The sequence below is a fragment of the Lasiosphaeria miniovina genome (genome assembly GCF_030549165.1).
Source record: "Lasiosphaeria miniovina strain SMH2392-1A chromosome Unknown B0T26scaffold_8, whole genome shotgun sequence".
NCBI classification, from domain to species: Eukaryota; Fungi; Ascomycota; class Sordariomycetes; order Sordariales; family Lasiosphaeriaceae; genus Lasiosphaeria; species Lasiosphaeria miniovina.
The window spans coordinates 2,991,705-3,009,122 of NW_026848227.1; the positions used below are offsets into that span (position 1 = coordinate 2,991,705).

The 17,418-nt window shown below is 54.0% G+C and overlaps 4 protein-coding genes across 4 annotated transcripts; 3 read left to right on the forward strand and 1 right to left on the reverse strand.

The window, feature by feature from the left end:
- Positions 1 to 1,265: 1,265 nt before the first annotated feature.
- B0T26DRAFT_732587 (uncharacterized protein) lies at positions 1,266 to 2,358 on the forward strand. Its single transcript, XM_060443117.1, has 2 exons — positions 1,266 to 1,677; positions 1,747 to 2,358. The coding sequence occupies exons 1-2, from the start codon at positions 1,300 to 1,302 to the stop codon at positions 2,209 to 2,211; spliced, it is 843 nt and encodes a 280-aa protein (XP_060290622.1). The 5' UTR covers positions 1,266 to 1,299; the 3' UTR covers positions 2,212 to 2,358.
- Positions 2,359 to 5,056: 2,698 nt separating this feature from the next.
- On the forward strand, positions 5,057 to 6,003 carry B0T26DRAFT_511487 (uncharacterized protein). The gene has a single exon (XM_060435429.1). It carries the CDS (start codon positions 5,232 to 5,234, stop codon positions 5,943 to 5,945), a length of 714 nt encoding a protein of 237 aa, XP_060290623.1. The 5' UTR covers positions 5,057 to 5,231; the 3' UTR covers positions 5,946 to 6,003.
- An 835-nt stretch (positions 6,004 to 6,838) lies between these two features.
- Positions 6,839 to 8,889, forward strand: B0T26DRAFT_744457 (uncharacterized protein; the record flags this gene model as incomplete). The annotated part of the gene is made up of 2 exons (XM_060444416.1): positions 6,839 to 7,171; positions 7,225 to 8,889. 2 exons carry the CDS (start codon positions 6,839 to 6,841, stop codon positions 8,887 to 8,889), a joined length of 1,998 nt encoding a protein of 665 aa, XP_060290624.1.
- Positions 8,890 to 10,848: 1,959 nt separating this feature from the next.
- Positions 10,849 to 14,945, reverse strand: B0T26DRAFT_657437 (uncharacterized protein; the record flags this gene model as incomplete). Its single annotated transcript, XM_060438785.1, has 2 exons — positions 10,849 to 11,402; positions 11,474 to 14,945. 2 exons carry the CDS (start codon positions 14,943 to 14,945, stop codon positions 10,849 to 10,851), a joined length of 4,026 nt encoding a protein of 1,341 aa, XP_060290625.1.
- Between the last annotated feature and the right edge of the window lie 2,473 nt (positions 14,946 to 17,418).

A 17,418-nucleotide genomic window follows, 5' to 3' on the forward strand; every position in this document is an offset into this window, starting at 1 on the left:
GGATTTCGTGTTCTGGTGTTTTTTTGTCCTTTTCGGGCGAGAAAATCTAGGTTCCTCTTCTCCACCTTTGGACGACGAGCAAGGGCGGGTAAGCGGAATTGAACGGACAGCCATATGTACCGAGTTTTGCCGTTGCCCTTCGGATTACGGAGTGTCTATTAGCGCGCGGATTACAGCACGGGATACCTGGCAGGGATTCCCTCGCTAATGGCAGGCAAGATATCCATATGTGCCACAACCAAAACAAGTCAAGTCGAGAGATTTCTGTGCCGAACCGTCCACAAGCAAGACACAGGTACCTAGCGCCGCTGCCGCTGGCCCCACTCCTCACAGTGCTTTCCCGTCTGCCCAACACCCCACTGCCGCCTCGTAACATGCTCCAATGATATGGCAGAACTGAACGACTTCTGTCTTTGCAGGCCCCAGCTCGGTTTCTCGCGGTTTGCCTGGCCTCGACGAGTTGAGTTGAGTTGCCGTATCACCACCCTGACGGCCGTGTGAGCAGAGCCTCGTTGTTCTTTTTATTAATCGTGAATTCCGTGTCTAGACAGTCTTGGACCTAACAGACGTGTCTGGTTTGCTGCTTCAGCCACCGCAGATTGGCCGCTGGGCTTGTACCGTACATACAATGAATGGGATCTCGTGCGACAGAGCCGATCTCCAAGTGCCTGCTTGTCCAGCATTTCCAGTGTCCTATTTTGCAAAGGCAATTACGGCATGCTCTAGGTGCATATTTATAATATCATTCCTCTCAATTGCAGCGTTCGAGGACTTGGTTATTAGCTTATTCGGAAAATAAAGATCAGCCCAACGGCCCGGCGCGAGTGATCAGCAATCGGATGAAGCTTAACTTAGTCCCCGTCCAACCCCGCCTCGCGCCTCACTTCTCCAGCTAGGTCAAGCCGCTCAGCTGCGAGCCAAGCGACCCAAAAAACGACCCTCCACGAGACAATGTTTTTATGATACGTAGCTGACAGGAATTGGGGTTTGGAGAGAAATATGTCGACATGTGAACAGGCGGATGTAGCAGATTCTACTATGCATTCTACCCTTCGCTATCCGGATAGCTTCCGGGCTCTCCCCTTCCCATTTTTATCTCCCCCCCTTCCCGGTGGCAATGCGCCGGGGCATCGGCCTGGGGCTTGTGCTCACATCCCGCCCAGGGGAGAGGAGGGATGTCCAGCGAGAAGCCGGGTCCCATTGTTGCCAGGGTGCTAAGTTCAGCAAACCTAGGTCCGATGTCACGGTGCACCACTCTCTGGCTGGGCCTATATTGCACATCTTAAGAAAATTTTTTTGATGGAGCGGTTCGGATTTTGGAGCTCTGCGTCTCGAAACCTGCGAGACCTGACCCAACGTTTTGTCCAGCTGGAAGCAGTAGCCAAACAAAAAGCTGCCCGCAAGCCACAAAATAGGGTAGGGCGGACGGAATTGAACACGCCCGCTTATTACGGCATGCTTGTCACTGGTGGTGCCTCTCCGCGCGCCGAGCCTCGCCCCGCGATTGTCGATCTTTTCTGTCCGCGTCGGCAGGGAATCGGCTGTTTGCGCCTCTCCGGCTCTTTGCCGGGTTCTCCAGCTATTTGTTTCCGACTTCAGTGCGCCGCCCATCGATTCGTGCCTGTTTTCTGCGCCCAGCCCTTTGTATTTTTCCTCTCTCTCTTCATTTCTCTCACTCTCTCGCACACCACTCTACCTCAGTACTGGTGAACTAACTCGTGGCGGACGGGACCCAATGCTACTCACTCTGCGTGGTTCCCCAATGGAAAGCCGTCCATCAAGAGTTGGACCCCACTTGCGGTGCAATTGGGATACAGAGCTCCAGAAATAGAATCAGTCCGTCCATGCGACTCCCGTGTCACACTGTGCGTGCGTCCCTCTGCTGCTTTTGTGTGTGCAACCACATTTCATCTTCACAGACGTCAACGAGCAAATGAGGCATTCGAGAGACGCGGGGGGCACCAGACTTTGGTGCCTAGTTGCCCTTTGCTTTCCTACCTGCAGGGTAAGGCGCACGTCGGCCAACGCTCTCCTCTTAAGCGTTCGTGTTGGGAATCTTATTTCGTGCGGCTTTCGAGGCTTGCCGCATGGAGATTTACTCATGTGCTGGAAAAGGCAGCATCGGACCACGAGGTTGTAGGTCAATCTTTAGGGAGTGTGAACGGAATCTGTCAGCGCAGAAGGCAGTCTTTTTTCTTTTCCTTCTTCTAATGCCTGCCTCGACTCGCGTCGCCATCTTTCTGCCTCTTCCGTACGCCATCAAGATTCAAGGACGGACGCCCTGAGATTTAGGAACACTCTGTTCTTGCGGTGTTGCAGCGCAATCCGCGGGATGGATGGATGGATGGATGGATGGATGCGGCACCAACGCGGAAACTTTCGCTGGCTGCTGCGTCGCGATGACAGTTGCTCACGTCAGTGGGAAGTGAGTGCATCAGACGACTTTCGGATTGAAGACGACAGGACAGGGTGGGCATCCAGGTCCAAGGAGGACCTCAGGTGCAAAGGCAGGCCAGGTGTGCTTGTGCGAATCAGGAGGCAGAGTAAGCGAAAGGGCCCACAGCATGGGAGCCACGCGAATGGGGGCAGGAGTCCAGGAACCGGGGGAGGGCTTCCATTTCCATGCCTCGGAGACAAATTGGGGCGAGGAGCGAGCTGCGGGCACCCCAGCAGGAAAAAAACACCTTCGCACAGTAACTAAAGGGAAAACAAAAAACACATGAAAAATCCGCCGAGACGGAATATAACTCGCAGTTAGGCATCAGGCTTTGACTTCGGCGTGTCTGTTATCATCTGCCGTTATTCCATAGCCCTCGAGGGTATTGCGCATTACCTTGAGGTGAACGTTGGACTAACTGAATTGCGATAGGCTTGAAGGAAACGTCTGTCCATCGTGGGATAGCATCCGGTCCTGGTGTAGCGCCCAGAGACCACCCTGCAGGATGCGCCCTTGGCGTCGTTCGGCCAGCCATGGCTCGCAGCTGACAGCCAAAAGGCCAATGAGGCTTCTAGTGCAGGCTTGGCATACATATCGAAGCAGTCTGTTGAGTTTGGTTCTCTGCTGTTGGGGGCCCCTGTTCTTGGTTGGCAGCCTCGACGATCGAGGAAATAAGAAGAAAAAATAGGTTAGGCGAGGCCGAGACAGGTGTTCTGGTAAGAATCCAGGCCCCTTTGGAATGCTGAAATCGCCAGATTTAGCATCATACTTGCATGCTGCATCTAAATCAGGCGAGTCTCGGTCTCTTGGGAGTCTGGATAAAGAAGCAAAGGCAAACAAAGCTCAAGTGCTGTAAAAACGTCCGGTCTTGCTGGAACCTGGGTTGGTCTTTCCCCGCCGTTACCGGGCGGCGCCAGCTGGCCTATCAAGGATGAAGCTCACGGGCCTGACAAACGGTGGTGATTATAACATGTGCACCAGGTACGTAGTGTAGTATAAACTTGTAGTTAGGTTCTTAAAACACGTAAGAAGGCAAAGACTACATATGCACAGTGCTCGACCCTACCTTGCTTGAGGTAAGTATCTCCTCAACTTGATAAGGAAAGGTAGTGGCGGAAAATCACGTCAGTCCGATACCCATCTCCCGAGATATGAGATGCTTGTCGACGTGCCGTCAACTACAGACTCCAGTGTCGATCCCTCGGCGAGGAAAGCTAATGAAGTTCCTACTACTCCGTAAGATACGTCCATACTAGTATATAACTTACGGCTACCTTGGTCAAGTATCCGGATTACTGAGTACCAAGCAAGCTAATGAATGACCTGCAAGACGGAGACTGGTTGTTAAATAAAGTGGTGCAGCTCGACAATGGGGTCTGGGTGTGGAATCTCGGCACCGAAGGGCTGGTTTGACTGTTCGCTTATGCCCACTCGCAGACGCGGGTGGTGGGCATCCAGTCGTAGCCAGCCAGCTCCGCGTCTTGTCACCTTGCTCCTGCGAATCCTTCTCTCTCTGTCTCTCGTCTTTTGATCTCCCGGGTTCACTGGAAACGGGAAAGCACAGTGTTGCGGTGCAGTAGAACTGTATGAGAGAGTGGAAGACGACCTTAAGATATGAAGTGTGGGAGGTATCGCTTACACACAGTCCCTACCTACATACGCGTCTCGAGCACTGAATGAGAGGGTGTCAATTATAATTGAGAGCAACCTACACTCGGATTACTATGCTGTGAACTCAGTCCACCTGTACTCCGTATATGTGAGGTTTTACGCCGCAGTAGTAGTGGATTCAAGACTGTGTGGACGTGGAGGCGCGCGCACGGCACAGAACGGCACAGGGCGTTGGGTGGAAGGTGCGCTCTGTGCTTGGTGTGGAGCACTGGAGGAGAGTCCACGTATAGCAACGTTTGTATCCAAAAGGGCAGAGGCTTTTGAGTTGAGTTGGAGGCAGGCAGGCTCCTTAGCGGCCCTTCCCCCAGGAACGCTTGAGTCTTTGACAGTGTTAACATGATACGGGAACGGTGGCACGCCGGCGGACATGGAGCATAGAGACAGTGCGAGGAATCGGTGGCACTCCACGTTTACAGCGCAGTATTTCTCCACCTTCTCGTCGTCGGCGGGTTCCATCCTCGCTTTCCATTGCCCTCCCTCGACGGCAGGAGAGGAAAGGAAGCATTCAGTCAAACTAGCCTGGATCCGTTGTCGGCACACACCATCGAATCCCGCTCGCGATTCTCTGGTCCTATTGTCGTCTTCTGGTGCAATGATCCCGCCCGCTGGGTGCGATGGGATTGATCACCAGTAGTTGGTCCCTTGCTGAAGATCAAGCCGCCGCCGAATTGATATTACCACGGATTCACGGCCACCAGCAGCAGAGCAAGCAACCATTATTGCGTCGCGATTGGCATGTGCTGCCTCAGGTCGTCACGCCCACGTCTCGATAGCACCATCGATCGAATTTGACCAAGTTCGGTGTGTTGGAACCTTTTGTATTGTACATACAGTACTGTATGTACAAACAGTACTCCGTAGGTCGGAGCACGGTAGGTAGTATTCATTTCCTGCTGGCGCCGCGGTACGGTGCCGCCCGGCTTCAAGACGCGCTTGAAGCCTCGCGCCCCCTCCCCTCCTCCCGTGTGTGTGCGCGCCCGCCTTGGGGCGCCTTCAAACGCCTTTTCCACGTCGGCTCCGATTCCGTCTTCCGACCGTTCCATACCTACCTACCTACTCGCCTTGGTAGCTAATTCATTCTCACCGGGGTCGGGCATCGAGGCTCGAGTAGTCTTGATCTTTGATGCTCAAGATGCCGCAAGGCTCTCTCCGTCTCCGCACTGCAGCTTGCAGCGCAGCCGGGGCGTTCTCGTCAGCCCAAAGACCGCGTGGTTGCGTTGTTGTCTGGTTTTGCGCTGCATTGCATCTCAGCTCGTGCTCGGGTCCTCTGTGCCCCGTGCCCTGGTGCCCTGTGTCCTGGACGGGCGTCAGTCAGGTCGGCCGTCGGGCAGGGTCTGGGGTGCTAGTGGCGACCGTCTGCACCTGTCGAGTCTTCAAGCAGGGCGGCCAGGGATACAACCGTCCGTCACTGGCGGGGCCCTGTCCGTTGCCGTTGTCGGTCTTCTTTCTCTTCCACTCTTCCTGGGAACCCCAAGGTCCCAAGGTTAGGTTGTGCAAGCTGCACCGCTGCACCTACCCCTGGTCCTGGCATCCAGCTGTGGGCCCCGACAGGGTGGGATTCCCCGTCCCAAGGCGTACCGACAGCCCCCAGCGCCAGCTCCCAGCCTCTGCACACTGTCTGTCCGCCGCCCTCCACGCAGCCTCCCCTCCCCGTGCTGGACGCTGGTCAGAAAAATGCCCCGGGGCGCCGGTTGGTCTGCTGTGCGTTAGCTTCCACCTCGGTCCCCACCCTCGCGGTTCTCTTGTCCACCCACCCAAGGTCGAGAAAGTCTCCAGAGGTACTTCGGTACCCGTGTCAGAAGCGGTACGTGGAGGTTCTGCGCGTCGTCGACGATGACAATGTCCCACACTAGACCCCTGTCGAGGATCTCTCGCCTCTCACACGCACAGGCACATTTGCCCATGCCCTCCCCCAAGCCCCAGCCCCTAGTCTTCCCACCCCTGCCCATCCCACCCGCCGCCGTCCCAGCGCCTACCGCGTGCAGACCGAACCACACCATCACTGGCGCTGCTGGCTGGCTCCTCTGAGCTCTAGACGAATGCTGGGCTCTGGGCTCCGGGCTCTAGGCTCTAGGTCCTCCACCTCCACCACCACCACCTTGCCCTCGCGGCAAAGAAGCCCGCTCCACGGAATATCCAGGACTCCTTCAGAGGATACCCGTATGCAAAGCACAGGGCCCGGAAGAACTGAGTACTACTTCTGTTCCACGCCCCCTCCCTCGGGTGCCTCTCTCTTGCCTTGTCTTGTCGTGATTTGCTCTCCGTGGACACCGTCGAACTGGTCCATGCCGTGACGAGTTCCCCAGGGAAAGAGAGACAAGACAAACCCTGTTTACACAAGTTGTGTCTCGCCCCTCCCTTTTCCGTCTCTGTTTCCTCCGGTGGCTTCAGGCCCCTCATTATCTCTTAAACCGGTTGAAATTCGCCTTCCCCAAAGCAGTGCCCACCTCCCAAGCTCCCCCCCCTCTGGCCCCAGTTTATTGATCAGGCTCCCTACCATATCAACTAGGAAACTTCCCTCGCCTCGCTTGTCTCAATCCTCAGTCACTCTTTACTTAGAACTACCACGCATAACTCGGCTTTTCTAGAGGCGTTGCCTCGTCTCGCCCAAGCGACCCGAGGGCCCCAATATCTTGCTTGGTTGGTATCGACTCCTGGAGTCTCGCCTGTTTCCCCTTGCCAGCTTGGCTCAACCGTCCCCCCCGTGGGAACCGTATCGGACATTTCAATATGGACATGGAGATGATGGACCCCTATCGCCGCCCATATTCCAGCCTTCCCATCCAGACTTACGGAGATCAGCAACATGGGCAACAACACCCCCAGCAATATCCGTACTGGAATCACCACTTGATGGCATTCTACCAACAACACCAACGAGCAGCGGTGACCATGATTGGCCAAGGGAATATGCATGCCTCGAAGCAGACGGAGCCAAAACCGAGGCTGGCAAAGGACGAGGTCGAACTACTAGAGAGGGAGTTTTTGAAGAACCCGAAGCCAAACAGCAGCACCAAGCGTGAGCTAGCCGAACAGATGGGCGTCGAGGTGCCCAGGATAAATGTGCGTTTTGAACGGACTTGATGAATGTTTGCGGTTCTAACGTGTCATGGTAGAATTGGTTCCAGAACCGGCGTGCAAAGGAGAAGCAAATGAAGAAGACGGCAGAGTTTGAGGCTCAACAGGCTAGAGAAAGAGCCGCCTCGGAAACCAAGTCATCGGATGATCAGGGGCAAGGCACCATCAGCGAGTTCTACGGACTGAGCAATCACCATCAATCTCTAGGCCTGTCGACTGCCACTTTTGGAGAGGACGAGGAGGAGGACGACGAAGACGACGACACTGGCACTGGCGATGCAAATCTCGACCGCCACTCCCACAGCTTTTGCGACCCGGTTGACCACCCGACCCTCCCTCCAATCGCCGGAGGCAATAGTACCCCAACAAGTTCTGACAGCGACGGTTTTGTTCATATTGACTATGAGCCGTCGAGCCCACATCCCCTTCACGCTCACGGTCTTCCACAACTCGCCCCGCCGGCCGCCATATCCAGCTCTTTCGCTCTGACACCGCACCAGCCAGAGTTCCGTGGCCCGTCGTACGCCTATGGATTATCGGAGCCAATAGACATGGCAAGCTTTCGGGAGCCCTGCTACGACGATGTACCCTCTCACGCCGGAATCCTTCGGGATTCGGGCCCATTCCATTTATTTCCGGACAGAGACTATTTTTCATCTCCGCCACTCCCACAGTTTCCCTCTGAGTTGATAGCAGAAAATGCGGCAAGGAGTAACGAACATGAGTCGCCATCCCACCAGGAGCTGACCGAGGATGTAATCAAAGAGGAAAACCTTTCACCCTCCGCAATTCCTGATTCTCCCCCGTCGGTATCGCAAATGAGATTCAAGTCTCCGCCTCCATCCGCCGACATTGCAAGCCGCAGGAACATGCAACGCCCTGCCCCGCTTGGTCTTACGTCGTTGCGAAGTGCTTCACACTGTCCCGGACCGAAAACCGCCTTCGACGCACCCCGGAGAGCAGATACGGCGAGCCCGCTCAGGCGAATCTCCTCTGCGACCGGGAGCTTATCTGGACGGGTTCAGAAGGCTATGCTAGCTGGAGGTCCAAGGTCGCCGTTCAGCCTAGACCGAAACAAGGAGGTGCTCTACCAGTCCCTTCAGGGCGCGCACTCCCCCATGATGGCCTCGTTAAATAGCGCTATGTCTCCCCCATTGGCTTCGGACGGAATGGGCGGCCAGGAACAGCGAGAGAATACCGTCACCACGAATGCATCTTCAGACGAGGAACACGGCTACACGTATGGATCTATGGGAAGCATCAATGGCCTTCATATGTACAAAAGCGAACCCACCATCAAGACTCCACCCGGTACTCCCGGTCTGCCTATTGGCTTCCAAGACTCGTGCTATCCGAGTTCGGTTGACCAAGCATGGAATTACGTGCCACACGATGAGCCTCTGCCTACACCCAGTCTCTGCAGTCACGGAGGGTCCGAGCTTGAATTCTCCATGGCGCCGCAAATGCCTGGCTATGTGGCTAGCCAACCCCCGACACCATCCTTTCCGCCTTCGGTTGGGCCAACATATACTAGTTTCTTCACAAGCAATCTACCAAGCAACCTTGCGAATTCAGAGTACAACTTCCCAGATTCCTATCGGCCTGAGTCGTCGGCACGGTCTTCGCCCGGTGGGCCACCCAGATCCAAGCAATTCCAGTTCGCCCAAAACGTCACTCCGCAAGACTTCAGCACAGATAAGTGACGACACAAACACAAGGTCGCGCCATTGTATTATTTACTGTTCTCTATATGAACTACCATATTTACCGAAAGCGGGTTTCGTCTGCCTATGGACCCGCTTACCTCACACATCAACAACCCTCGCTCCCTATGGGTCACTCTGTACCAACATTCGTGATTAGCCCACTCGCTTGGCGGGCGCGGCTTCACCAGAAAAAAATAATGATTTATCCGGCGGTGTTTTCGAGCGATTTTGTTTGTTTAATCTGCGATTCTAGGGGCCTCTTGTCGCTCAAGCCCAGTCAGTACACGAGGCTGCGGGCTGATACTCAAACGCGCACTCGTTTAATGTAATATGATAAAGTATGAAATGGGGTTTGGGATGGGGCAGGTCGTTTCGGAAGGCGTGGTGGTTCTGTATCCCATACATACTCGCTGACAGGAGAGCTCGCTGCGGTCCAGCGTGTGCGCCGCTATCAGACGAAGGTTTGAACCTGCTCGAGGTGTGTTACTTTGGGTCAGGAAGAAAACATTACCGCTAGGAGCTGGGGGGCTGGGTGAGGCTCCTATGTTTATTTGCCACGATACTGCACAGTCGATTGGAACGGAATTGGGATGGGGGATGGCGACTTGATACTGCGGGAGTTTTTGGGGGGCATTACCAAATACCAAGTTCCGTCTGGCTGGTGGCGGGCACCTCGCAACTCGGGCTTTAGCTCAGCTCTCGTCGCATATGCAGCACGCATATCAGCGAATATATACAAGTATATGAATACACAAAACATATATCATGTACCTGGCTTTCGCTGAATCGGGCTTCTAAAAAAGTGAGTCTAACAAAACCGTGGGGAAGTGGGAGTGTCGACTTTGGACATCAACATGTTTCGCCGTGGCTAAGCGACCCAGCTAGCTGAACCATCACACAAGTCGAGGATCCAGCATGTTATTCCCCACTTCTTTTCCTATGCACAACAACGTATCTCCTAGTCCCCTTCTCACTATATGTTGTACAGTACGTACTATACTGCTGTCGATTTAGAGCCATCTTATCTATAGGTTAGCTCTGGCTTGCCATCTAGTTAGGTCCTGGTTGGCTCTGGGTTGTCGTCTGGTTAGGTCCAGGTTGGTACTGTGTTGGTCCTGGGTTGTCGTCTAGTTGGGTACTGGTTGGCGCTGAGTTGTTCTACTGACCTATATACCTAAACATAGGGAGATGCCCTACAGTAGATGGACTTACGGATACAACATGTACGTCACGCAGGTGGCGCGTATTTGCTAGTCCCTGTCAGCAACGTGACTGGAACCTCTGGGACGTTGGAGGTGTTACGAGGGCGGTAAAAGCCTGATAACCGCCAGCTACCTCGCTGATATTTATCCGGAGTTGTATTGCAGCAGCGCGGCCAGTGTTAGTTGAGCGATGAGACAGCATTAGAGACACGGGCGCAGCAAGACGTCATAGTTGTCTCTGTTGACTGGCCACCTGCCCGTAGTCCGCGGGAACAATTATTGTAAGTGGCCCACTCCGGTATACGCAAGACACTTGCACCGCACATGTAGATGGTCATGGAACTTCGGACAGTCATGGCATCATTATGTGGGAGCTATTTCTATTCAGCTATATCATCGACGAAGAAATAAACAAGTAAAAATTCCGACCTCTTTCTCTCCTCCACCAAGCAGAGGTGAAGGGGCTTGCTGGATACGTATACAGTTTGTCAGTGCCAGGATAAAAAGAGCACACCATCGCCCCGAAGCCATATTGACAAAAAGAGGAGAGAAAAAAAACGCAAGCAATATGTTTCAAGCAATATGTTTCTAGGGGGTATCGTTTTCTGCATTCGCCTTGACAAAAAGTCAAGCCCTCAATGAAGAAAGAAGTGAAAAAAGGAAGGGAAGAAGACACGCCGACAGAATTCATAGACACAAAATTTGTGCTGTTTGGCCCTATTGGAGACCAAGCGCTCATGTTCTTGTGAGCATTTTAATAAAAACCATCTCCAACACTTCCCCTCATGCTGGCCGATGGCGGAGGCATCCCTGGGGTAGTTTGCGCTGAGGAGCTGGTATCACTACTAGGAGTCCCCGGCTGCACCACTCTGTTTCGAATGGTCATGATCCATTCATGCTGCAGCAGCTCGACGGCAGTAGCCCGCTTCTTAGAGTCTCGGACGAAGCAGCGCTTCAAAAAATCGAGACCTAGCGGACTGAGCTGGTCTGGGAGCGGAAGTTGTGGCGGGTTGCCCTGGGCAATGTTGTACATGATGGCCCATTCGTTATCCAGGTTTGCCCACGGACGTCTGCCCGTGGCCATCTCGAGGATGACACAGCCAAGCGACCAGATGTCGACGGCGCCAAAATGTCCCGGATTTTCACCCTTAATGACTTCCGGCGACATGTACATGGGTGTTCCCGTCATTGACTTGTTGGGTTTGGAGCTGGAGAGATCCTGTGCAAGAGTCCGGCCCTGGCGTGCGATAAGTTTGGCGGCTCCAAAATCAACATACTTTATGATTCCGTTGTGGTCGAGAAGGATATCTAAATGAGTTTTTTTGATGAGCAAATTCCGTGAATGTTCAGTGCGAACATGGGGAAAAGAGAGCACATACTCTCTGGCTTGATATCGCGGTGAGCAATCCTAAGCTCATGAAGGTATGCAAGGCCTTCGAGGAGCTGTAGTGCATATACCGTAATGACCTGCTCATCCTCAATGCGGCCGTGTTCGAGCAGACTGGCGAGCGAGCCGCCCGAACAAAACTCCATAAACATGTACACTCGGTCTCGGTGTACTTCGATGCCATAGTAGGACACCACATTTGGGTGGTCAATTGACTCCAAAACACGCATTTCATCTCTAATTTGGCCTGCAATGTTGGGAATCAGTTTGGGATCCTGCAGACGAATCTCCTTTACCGCCATGACCTGGCCAGTGTCGAGATTCATGGCCGCGTAGACATTTCCGAAAGTACCTCCACCCACAAAGTGGCCCTGTTGCCACCTCATGGTGAAGTTGTTGGCAGTGGAAGAGAGCCATGCGACGGACCGATCCACGTCGTTTGAGGCTTCCAAAACCCTGCCCATGGCTGAGCGCTCGAGTAGTATTTCCTTCCTATAATCGTCCACTTTCTGCAGCTCTTTGACCCGGTGCTCTTGGATATACTTGGCGGCTTCGTCGTCATCCATGCTCTGCCCCTTGTTGAGTCTCTTCAGCTGGCTCATGAGAGCCTCCATGTTCTGCTTTTCAGCCTGCGCGGCAACACTCGACCTGGCACCCATAATATCAAAGTGCGAGATTAGGAGTGCCATGCACTCGGCAACCTTGGCTCGCAGCTTGGCATATTCGTCATCGCCAAGGGCTAGAATATGTCTGCCTTGCGTCATGCCCATGGCAAACTCGAGGGCCTGGACCGTCCATCGAAAGGTTTTGCGGTCCGACGGGTTGCAGTCGTCGCAGATAAAGCTCACCCAGTCAAGCGCGAGCTTGGTAAGCTTCATATTGTTCATCGACCTCCGGTTGTTGTCCATGTAAAGCAACGACCGCTGGCCAAACTCGGTTGCAAAGATGAAGCAGGTCTGGATGAGCTCTTGACAGTTGAGGCCCTGGGTTTGCCGCCTAATCGCCTCGACGCTATCCATGAAGGAGTTGGAAAGCTTGAAGGCAACCTTGCGAATTTCCATGAGCCTAACATTGACCTTCTGCAGGTTGGACCTCTGCTCAACAACTAAGTCTATCTGCATTTCAATGGTATCGAGGAAAGCTTTCCTGGTGTTGGCTAGACGCGTTTTCGAACCGCTGGCGACAAGTCTCATATGCCCTAGCTTGACGTCCAAGGGCTCATCCCGCAAAGACAGGTTGAGGGTTGGCCCAAACCAATGTGGGGGGTCCTCGGCCTTGAGGATGAGGAGGTAGGGATTTGAAGAATCTTCGGCAACCTGTTCAAAGGAAAATGTGCCCATCAGGAACTGGATTTCTTCGTGGCGGCCACGCAGAGAGGGAGATGCAATGATCAAGACGTTGTCGTGCACGGGGCTGTTGTTGTAGACCTGAAAGTGGCCTGATTCTATCAGACGGTCGAAAAGGTCCTGCAGCCTGTCGGGGGGGAAGGCAATGCTGAAGTCGCACGTGTTTTCGTAGTTCTCATTAAGCATCCTGGAGAAGCGCTGCAGCATTCTCTCGCGGACCCGGACAGAGTCTAAGAGCTGCTTGTATCGCTTGATCATCTCGCCCACGCTTTCTTTCGGTCTCCGCTGGAGCTCCTTCTCAAACGTCAGGCTGAGCCGATTGAAGGCCTTGCTGGTGAGCGAACTGAACTGCTCGGCGACCTCGACGTCGCCGCGTGTCAACATACTGCCGACCTCGTTTCCGAATCCCCACTCCTGGAACAGCAACTCAGCCTCTTTGAATGTGTTTTTGTTGCCGCTAAGCTTCCAGTTGAGCATCTTGAAGTAGTACTTGAGCGCGTCTAGGATGACGTGGTCAAAGTCTTCGTCAATGCACGGGGGGAGATCCCAGCTGGGCTGTGGCTGGGAAATCATCATGTACTCGGCCTTGATCTTGATGGCCAACTTGAGGAGAATTTGAAACTGCGAGATCATCTGATCCTGCATCATGGGGTTCTGCTGCGCCGAGTCTTTCATCTTCTTGGCATAGGCCAACCGGACCTTGATGATCTCCTCAATAAGGCGCGACGGGAAGCTGATCAGGGTCAGAAGCTCTTCAATGTATGGCGGGAGATGGCGCTTTTGGAAACCGGCTGCATTTTCTATGAGGGTCTGCTTGGCCTTCAAGATGACCCTCGAGATGCCATCCAGCATGCTCTTCTTCTTGAGGCTCTTGGCGTCGGCGCCGGGATCTTCGTGGAGAGACTTGAGACCCTCCTCCTTCATGAGGCGGTCTAAAAAGGATGAATCGTCACTCAGGCTGTTCTCGTTGGGCGACATGTCCTTAGGCCGCTGGAAATCGAGGGCGTCGTTGCCGACCCATTTCTTCAGGATGGACAGCTCCGTGTTGATCATCTCATTGACGTTGTACCACGATATCACGGTATTGCACGTCTCTATGTATGCTGCCTGGGTGCTGGGCTTGAGCGTTTCATTGAGCGCACCAGTCGAGGGAAAGAGCCGCTCGATCTTTTCAATCTTGGCGACTATATCGCGAACTTGGTCGATGGGTGGCTTCCCCGCCTCACTCTCGCCGGCAATCGAGAAGTTGACGATTTCTTCTACAGACCGATCTAGAGCCGACCGTGCATCCTCAATCATTCGCTTTTGGACTGACATATGCCTTCCGCACATGCGAGAGCGAATGCCTAGCCACAGCTCCGACTTGTGGACGGTCAAGCCGAACTCGTCGTCTGCCGTCCCAATGAGACGCTTCTTCTCCTGGCGAACAACGTCGCCAGTCAGTACAGCCTCAAGCATTCCGTGCCACTCTAGCCTCTCGCGGTTCCGCACGTCCTTCAGGTCCTCTTCGGAAATTTGACTTTGCTCGTTATTAACGAACATAATGTGTGCATCCTCGTAGCTGTCGAACGGCCCCTCGGACGAGGGCGTCTCGCCTTCCGAGTCCGAGTCGTACTGCTCGCCAGGGCCGAGCGTGTCGAAATAGTCATTGTTGTAGTCTTGCTGGCGCAGTCTCCGCACGTACTCGCGCTCTTGGGCGCGGAAATTGGAGGTGCCGATAGGCCGTGGCCTCGAACCGTCGCGGGCATGAGGGGCACCGGCGCTCATATAGGGGGCAGGTGTTTGGGTAGGTCGCCTTTGCACATAGGGCTGGTATGTGTTGGAAGGGGTCCGGATGGGCGCCGTAGGACGCTGGGGGGGGCGGGCGGGCGGGGCTTGCGGCGTCGCGGCGGAGCCGGGATGAGAACTGGCGTCGACATATCTGGGAAGTGAGCCTAGTCCGTCTTGTTGTTCTAGGGCGTGTACGTCCGAGTACGAGTCTCCTGAGGACCCCGAGTTTTCGGAATCGACCGTGGTAGTCACGGGGCGCACTCCGTTCTTCAGCCTTTCGGAGCGCGTAAGTTGCTCATCCTCAGCTTGCGAGAAGCGCACGGAACGGGGGGAGGTTTCGCTCGCCATGATCGGACGAGTTCGAGGCCGAGGCCGAGGCCGAGGCCGACAAGAATCAGATGAGGGGGGCTAGGCCGGGCCCCAAGAAGGTCGATTACCCGCTTCTAGGGGGAGTCAAGATGTCGCAGCCGCGGTTCGACAAGGCCATGGGATATATAGCACAGGCCAGAGTGGGGGAGCGGCGACGGCGATGGGGATAACGATGGCGCTGCGCTGGCGCTGGCAGTGTATGGGTCAATTGCCAGACTCCATTGGACGTTATGCCTTGCGTCAACCAAAAAAAAACAAAATAAAAAGAGCGAGGGAAGAACGGATAGAAGATCTCGATGTGTTAATTGTGGAGTTTGAAGATTGGCATACACCATCTCAAACTCCCCAGTGGCAAACAGGATGGATTGGCACCGGGTGTGGTGGGCAGCAGGCGTGCATGGAGCTCCCGAAATCCAAGCTAGGTATGGACGGATAGCGGCTGACCTCTTATTTACGGGGCGGAGGAGCACGTCCAATGTTCGGTAGCACGCCGAGCCTGGAGGCTCCAGCTCAAAGACGGGAGCCCTGGTGCTGCGATGCCAAGCTGGCATCCAAATTCCCCTACACTCCAGTGTACGGGCTAGGAAAATACCTACGGATATTTACAAGAGTATGAAATGTCACTGCGTGTTTTGAAGTAAGATCTATGGCGGACGATTAGCTCCGGCAGTGGAGCGCCTTTCGACCTCCTTCCTTACGTGGCGCGATAAGGCAGGGCAGGGCCGCTTAATGAGCAGTAGTAGCCCGGGATCTCGATTAATTGGGTGCATCGAGAATAAGCTTCATCGTGCCGTCGAAAAATAGTTGGAAGGCAAGGCAGGCAGGCATCATTAATTAGTGCCGCATTAATTGGCCAGCTTTGGAACAGACGTGACATACGGTCACGCCAAACAGTGAATCGATTACCTACCTAGGTTACCTACTTAACGTAAAGTTAGAAAGACCGATCACACGTTTAGAGGCTGCCCCGTAACATATTTGTGATCAGGTTACGCGTAGTTCTAGGTTGTAATGAGGATGTTGGAATGACAAGGTCATTCGTGCTAGTCACTATAGTAACCGCTGCGAAATGGTGAGGTGGTTGTGTTACTCGTATTCTTCTATGTCCACCAAAAGGATCACGAACTACGGGGACACGAAGGCGCTCAGTCAGGGTGCCCCGCGGTCACGTGCTACGCTCAGTCAGGATGCCCCGCGGTCACGTGCTACACCACGTGTTGAGCAGATGTGGCCCGTGCGCTGACCTGATTGATCGGTAATTCCTACAGAGGAGTTAATATGGGAAGAAGCTGGAACTCCTCATGTCAGTAACTCATGCGGACGTCTTATATGTTGGGTTCAATTCCCCTCTGTTGCATACTTTGTGGATTTGGGAGATATTATCTATTTTATTCTTGCTATTAGCCCCTGAATGGTGTTTTTTTAATTTTAACTGTGGGAGTTACCGATCAATCAGGTCAGCCCACGGGCCACACCTGCCCAACATGTGGTGTAGCACGTGACCGCGGGGCACCCTGACTGAGCGCCTTCGTGTCCCCGTACACCTCCTCCGGGGTAATACATGTTAGCGTGGGAAGGTGGCAAAGTTAGTGATTAGCGACATTTCCCTAGAAAATACTAATAGTAACCAACGTACCAAGCTAACATGTATTTCCCCGGTAGAGGTGTAGTTCGTGATCCTTTTGGTGGACATAAAAGAATACGAGTGTGAGGACCCGTCCACCAAACTGGCCCTCAAGCAGCCAGAACCGCCCAGAACCCCCGGGCCTATCAGAAGCCTCCTCGAGGCCCCACCTACCCCACTGATAGATGAAAACTTATTCGCGAGCACGCGACGCGTTGTTGGACTTTTCCTTCTTTCCCTCCTCAGTTTAGAATCTTCGTCGATAGCACCCAATGGACTGAGTTCACCTCAATGCCTTGCCCTGGTCGTGACACAATTCTAAACTCTTCTCTTCCTTGCTGGCGAAGCAAGTAAAATATATCTCCCTCATTCCCGCATTCATTTGCAACCCCTACGTCGGCTGTACACGACGCAAAACTAAGGCACAGAACCCCCGCACAGTCAATGCCGCCGAAGAAAGATTACGGCCCACCGACACGCAAATCCGATCGACTCTCTAAAAAAGATAGCAGCGACCGGACCCCAACAGGAGAATCGAGTATCACAGCCAAAGTACCAGACGACACCGTCCTCGATACACCCTCGAGCCCAGAGCTAAACAAGCCCGCCGAAGACCCCAGTGACCCCGAGTCAGAAGTACCTGTCACTACCAACAGCAACACCGAAAGCAGATCGCCCGCTGTTACCGCGCGAGACCCTGATCAAGATACACCTCTCGCCTCTGTCGAAGTCGAGATAACGAACTCCAGCATCCTCACCGAACAATCGGAAGTCAACCGACAATTGACCCATTACAACCTCCGCCCCGCACCAACAGACGACGAGATG

What these genes read in the sequence shown, in the direction of transcription:
- B0T26DRAFT_732587 (XM_060443117.1), top strand. Translation starts at nt 1,300, where the DNA reads ATGGAGCGGTTCGGATTTTGGAGCTCTGCGTCTCGAAACCTGCGAGAC. An exon ending in CTCTCTTCATTTCTCTCACT is followed by an intron (nt 1,678 to 1,746) that starts CTCTCGCACACC and finishes AATGCTACTCAC; the next exon opens with TCTGCGTGGTTCCCCAATGG.
- B0T26DRAFT_511487 (XM_060435429.1), top strand. Translation starts at nt 5,232, where the DNA reads ATGCTCAAGATGCCGCAAGGCTCTCTCCGTCTCCGCACTGCAGCTTGC.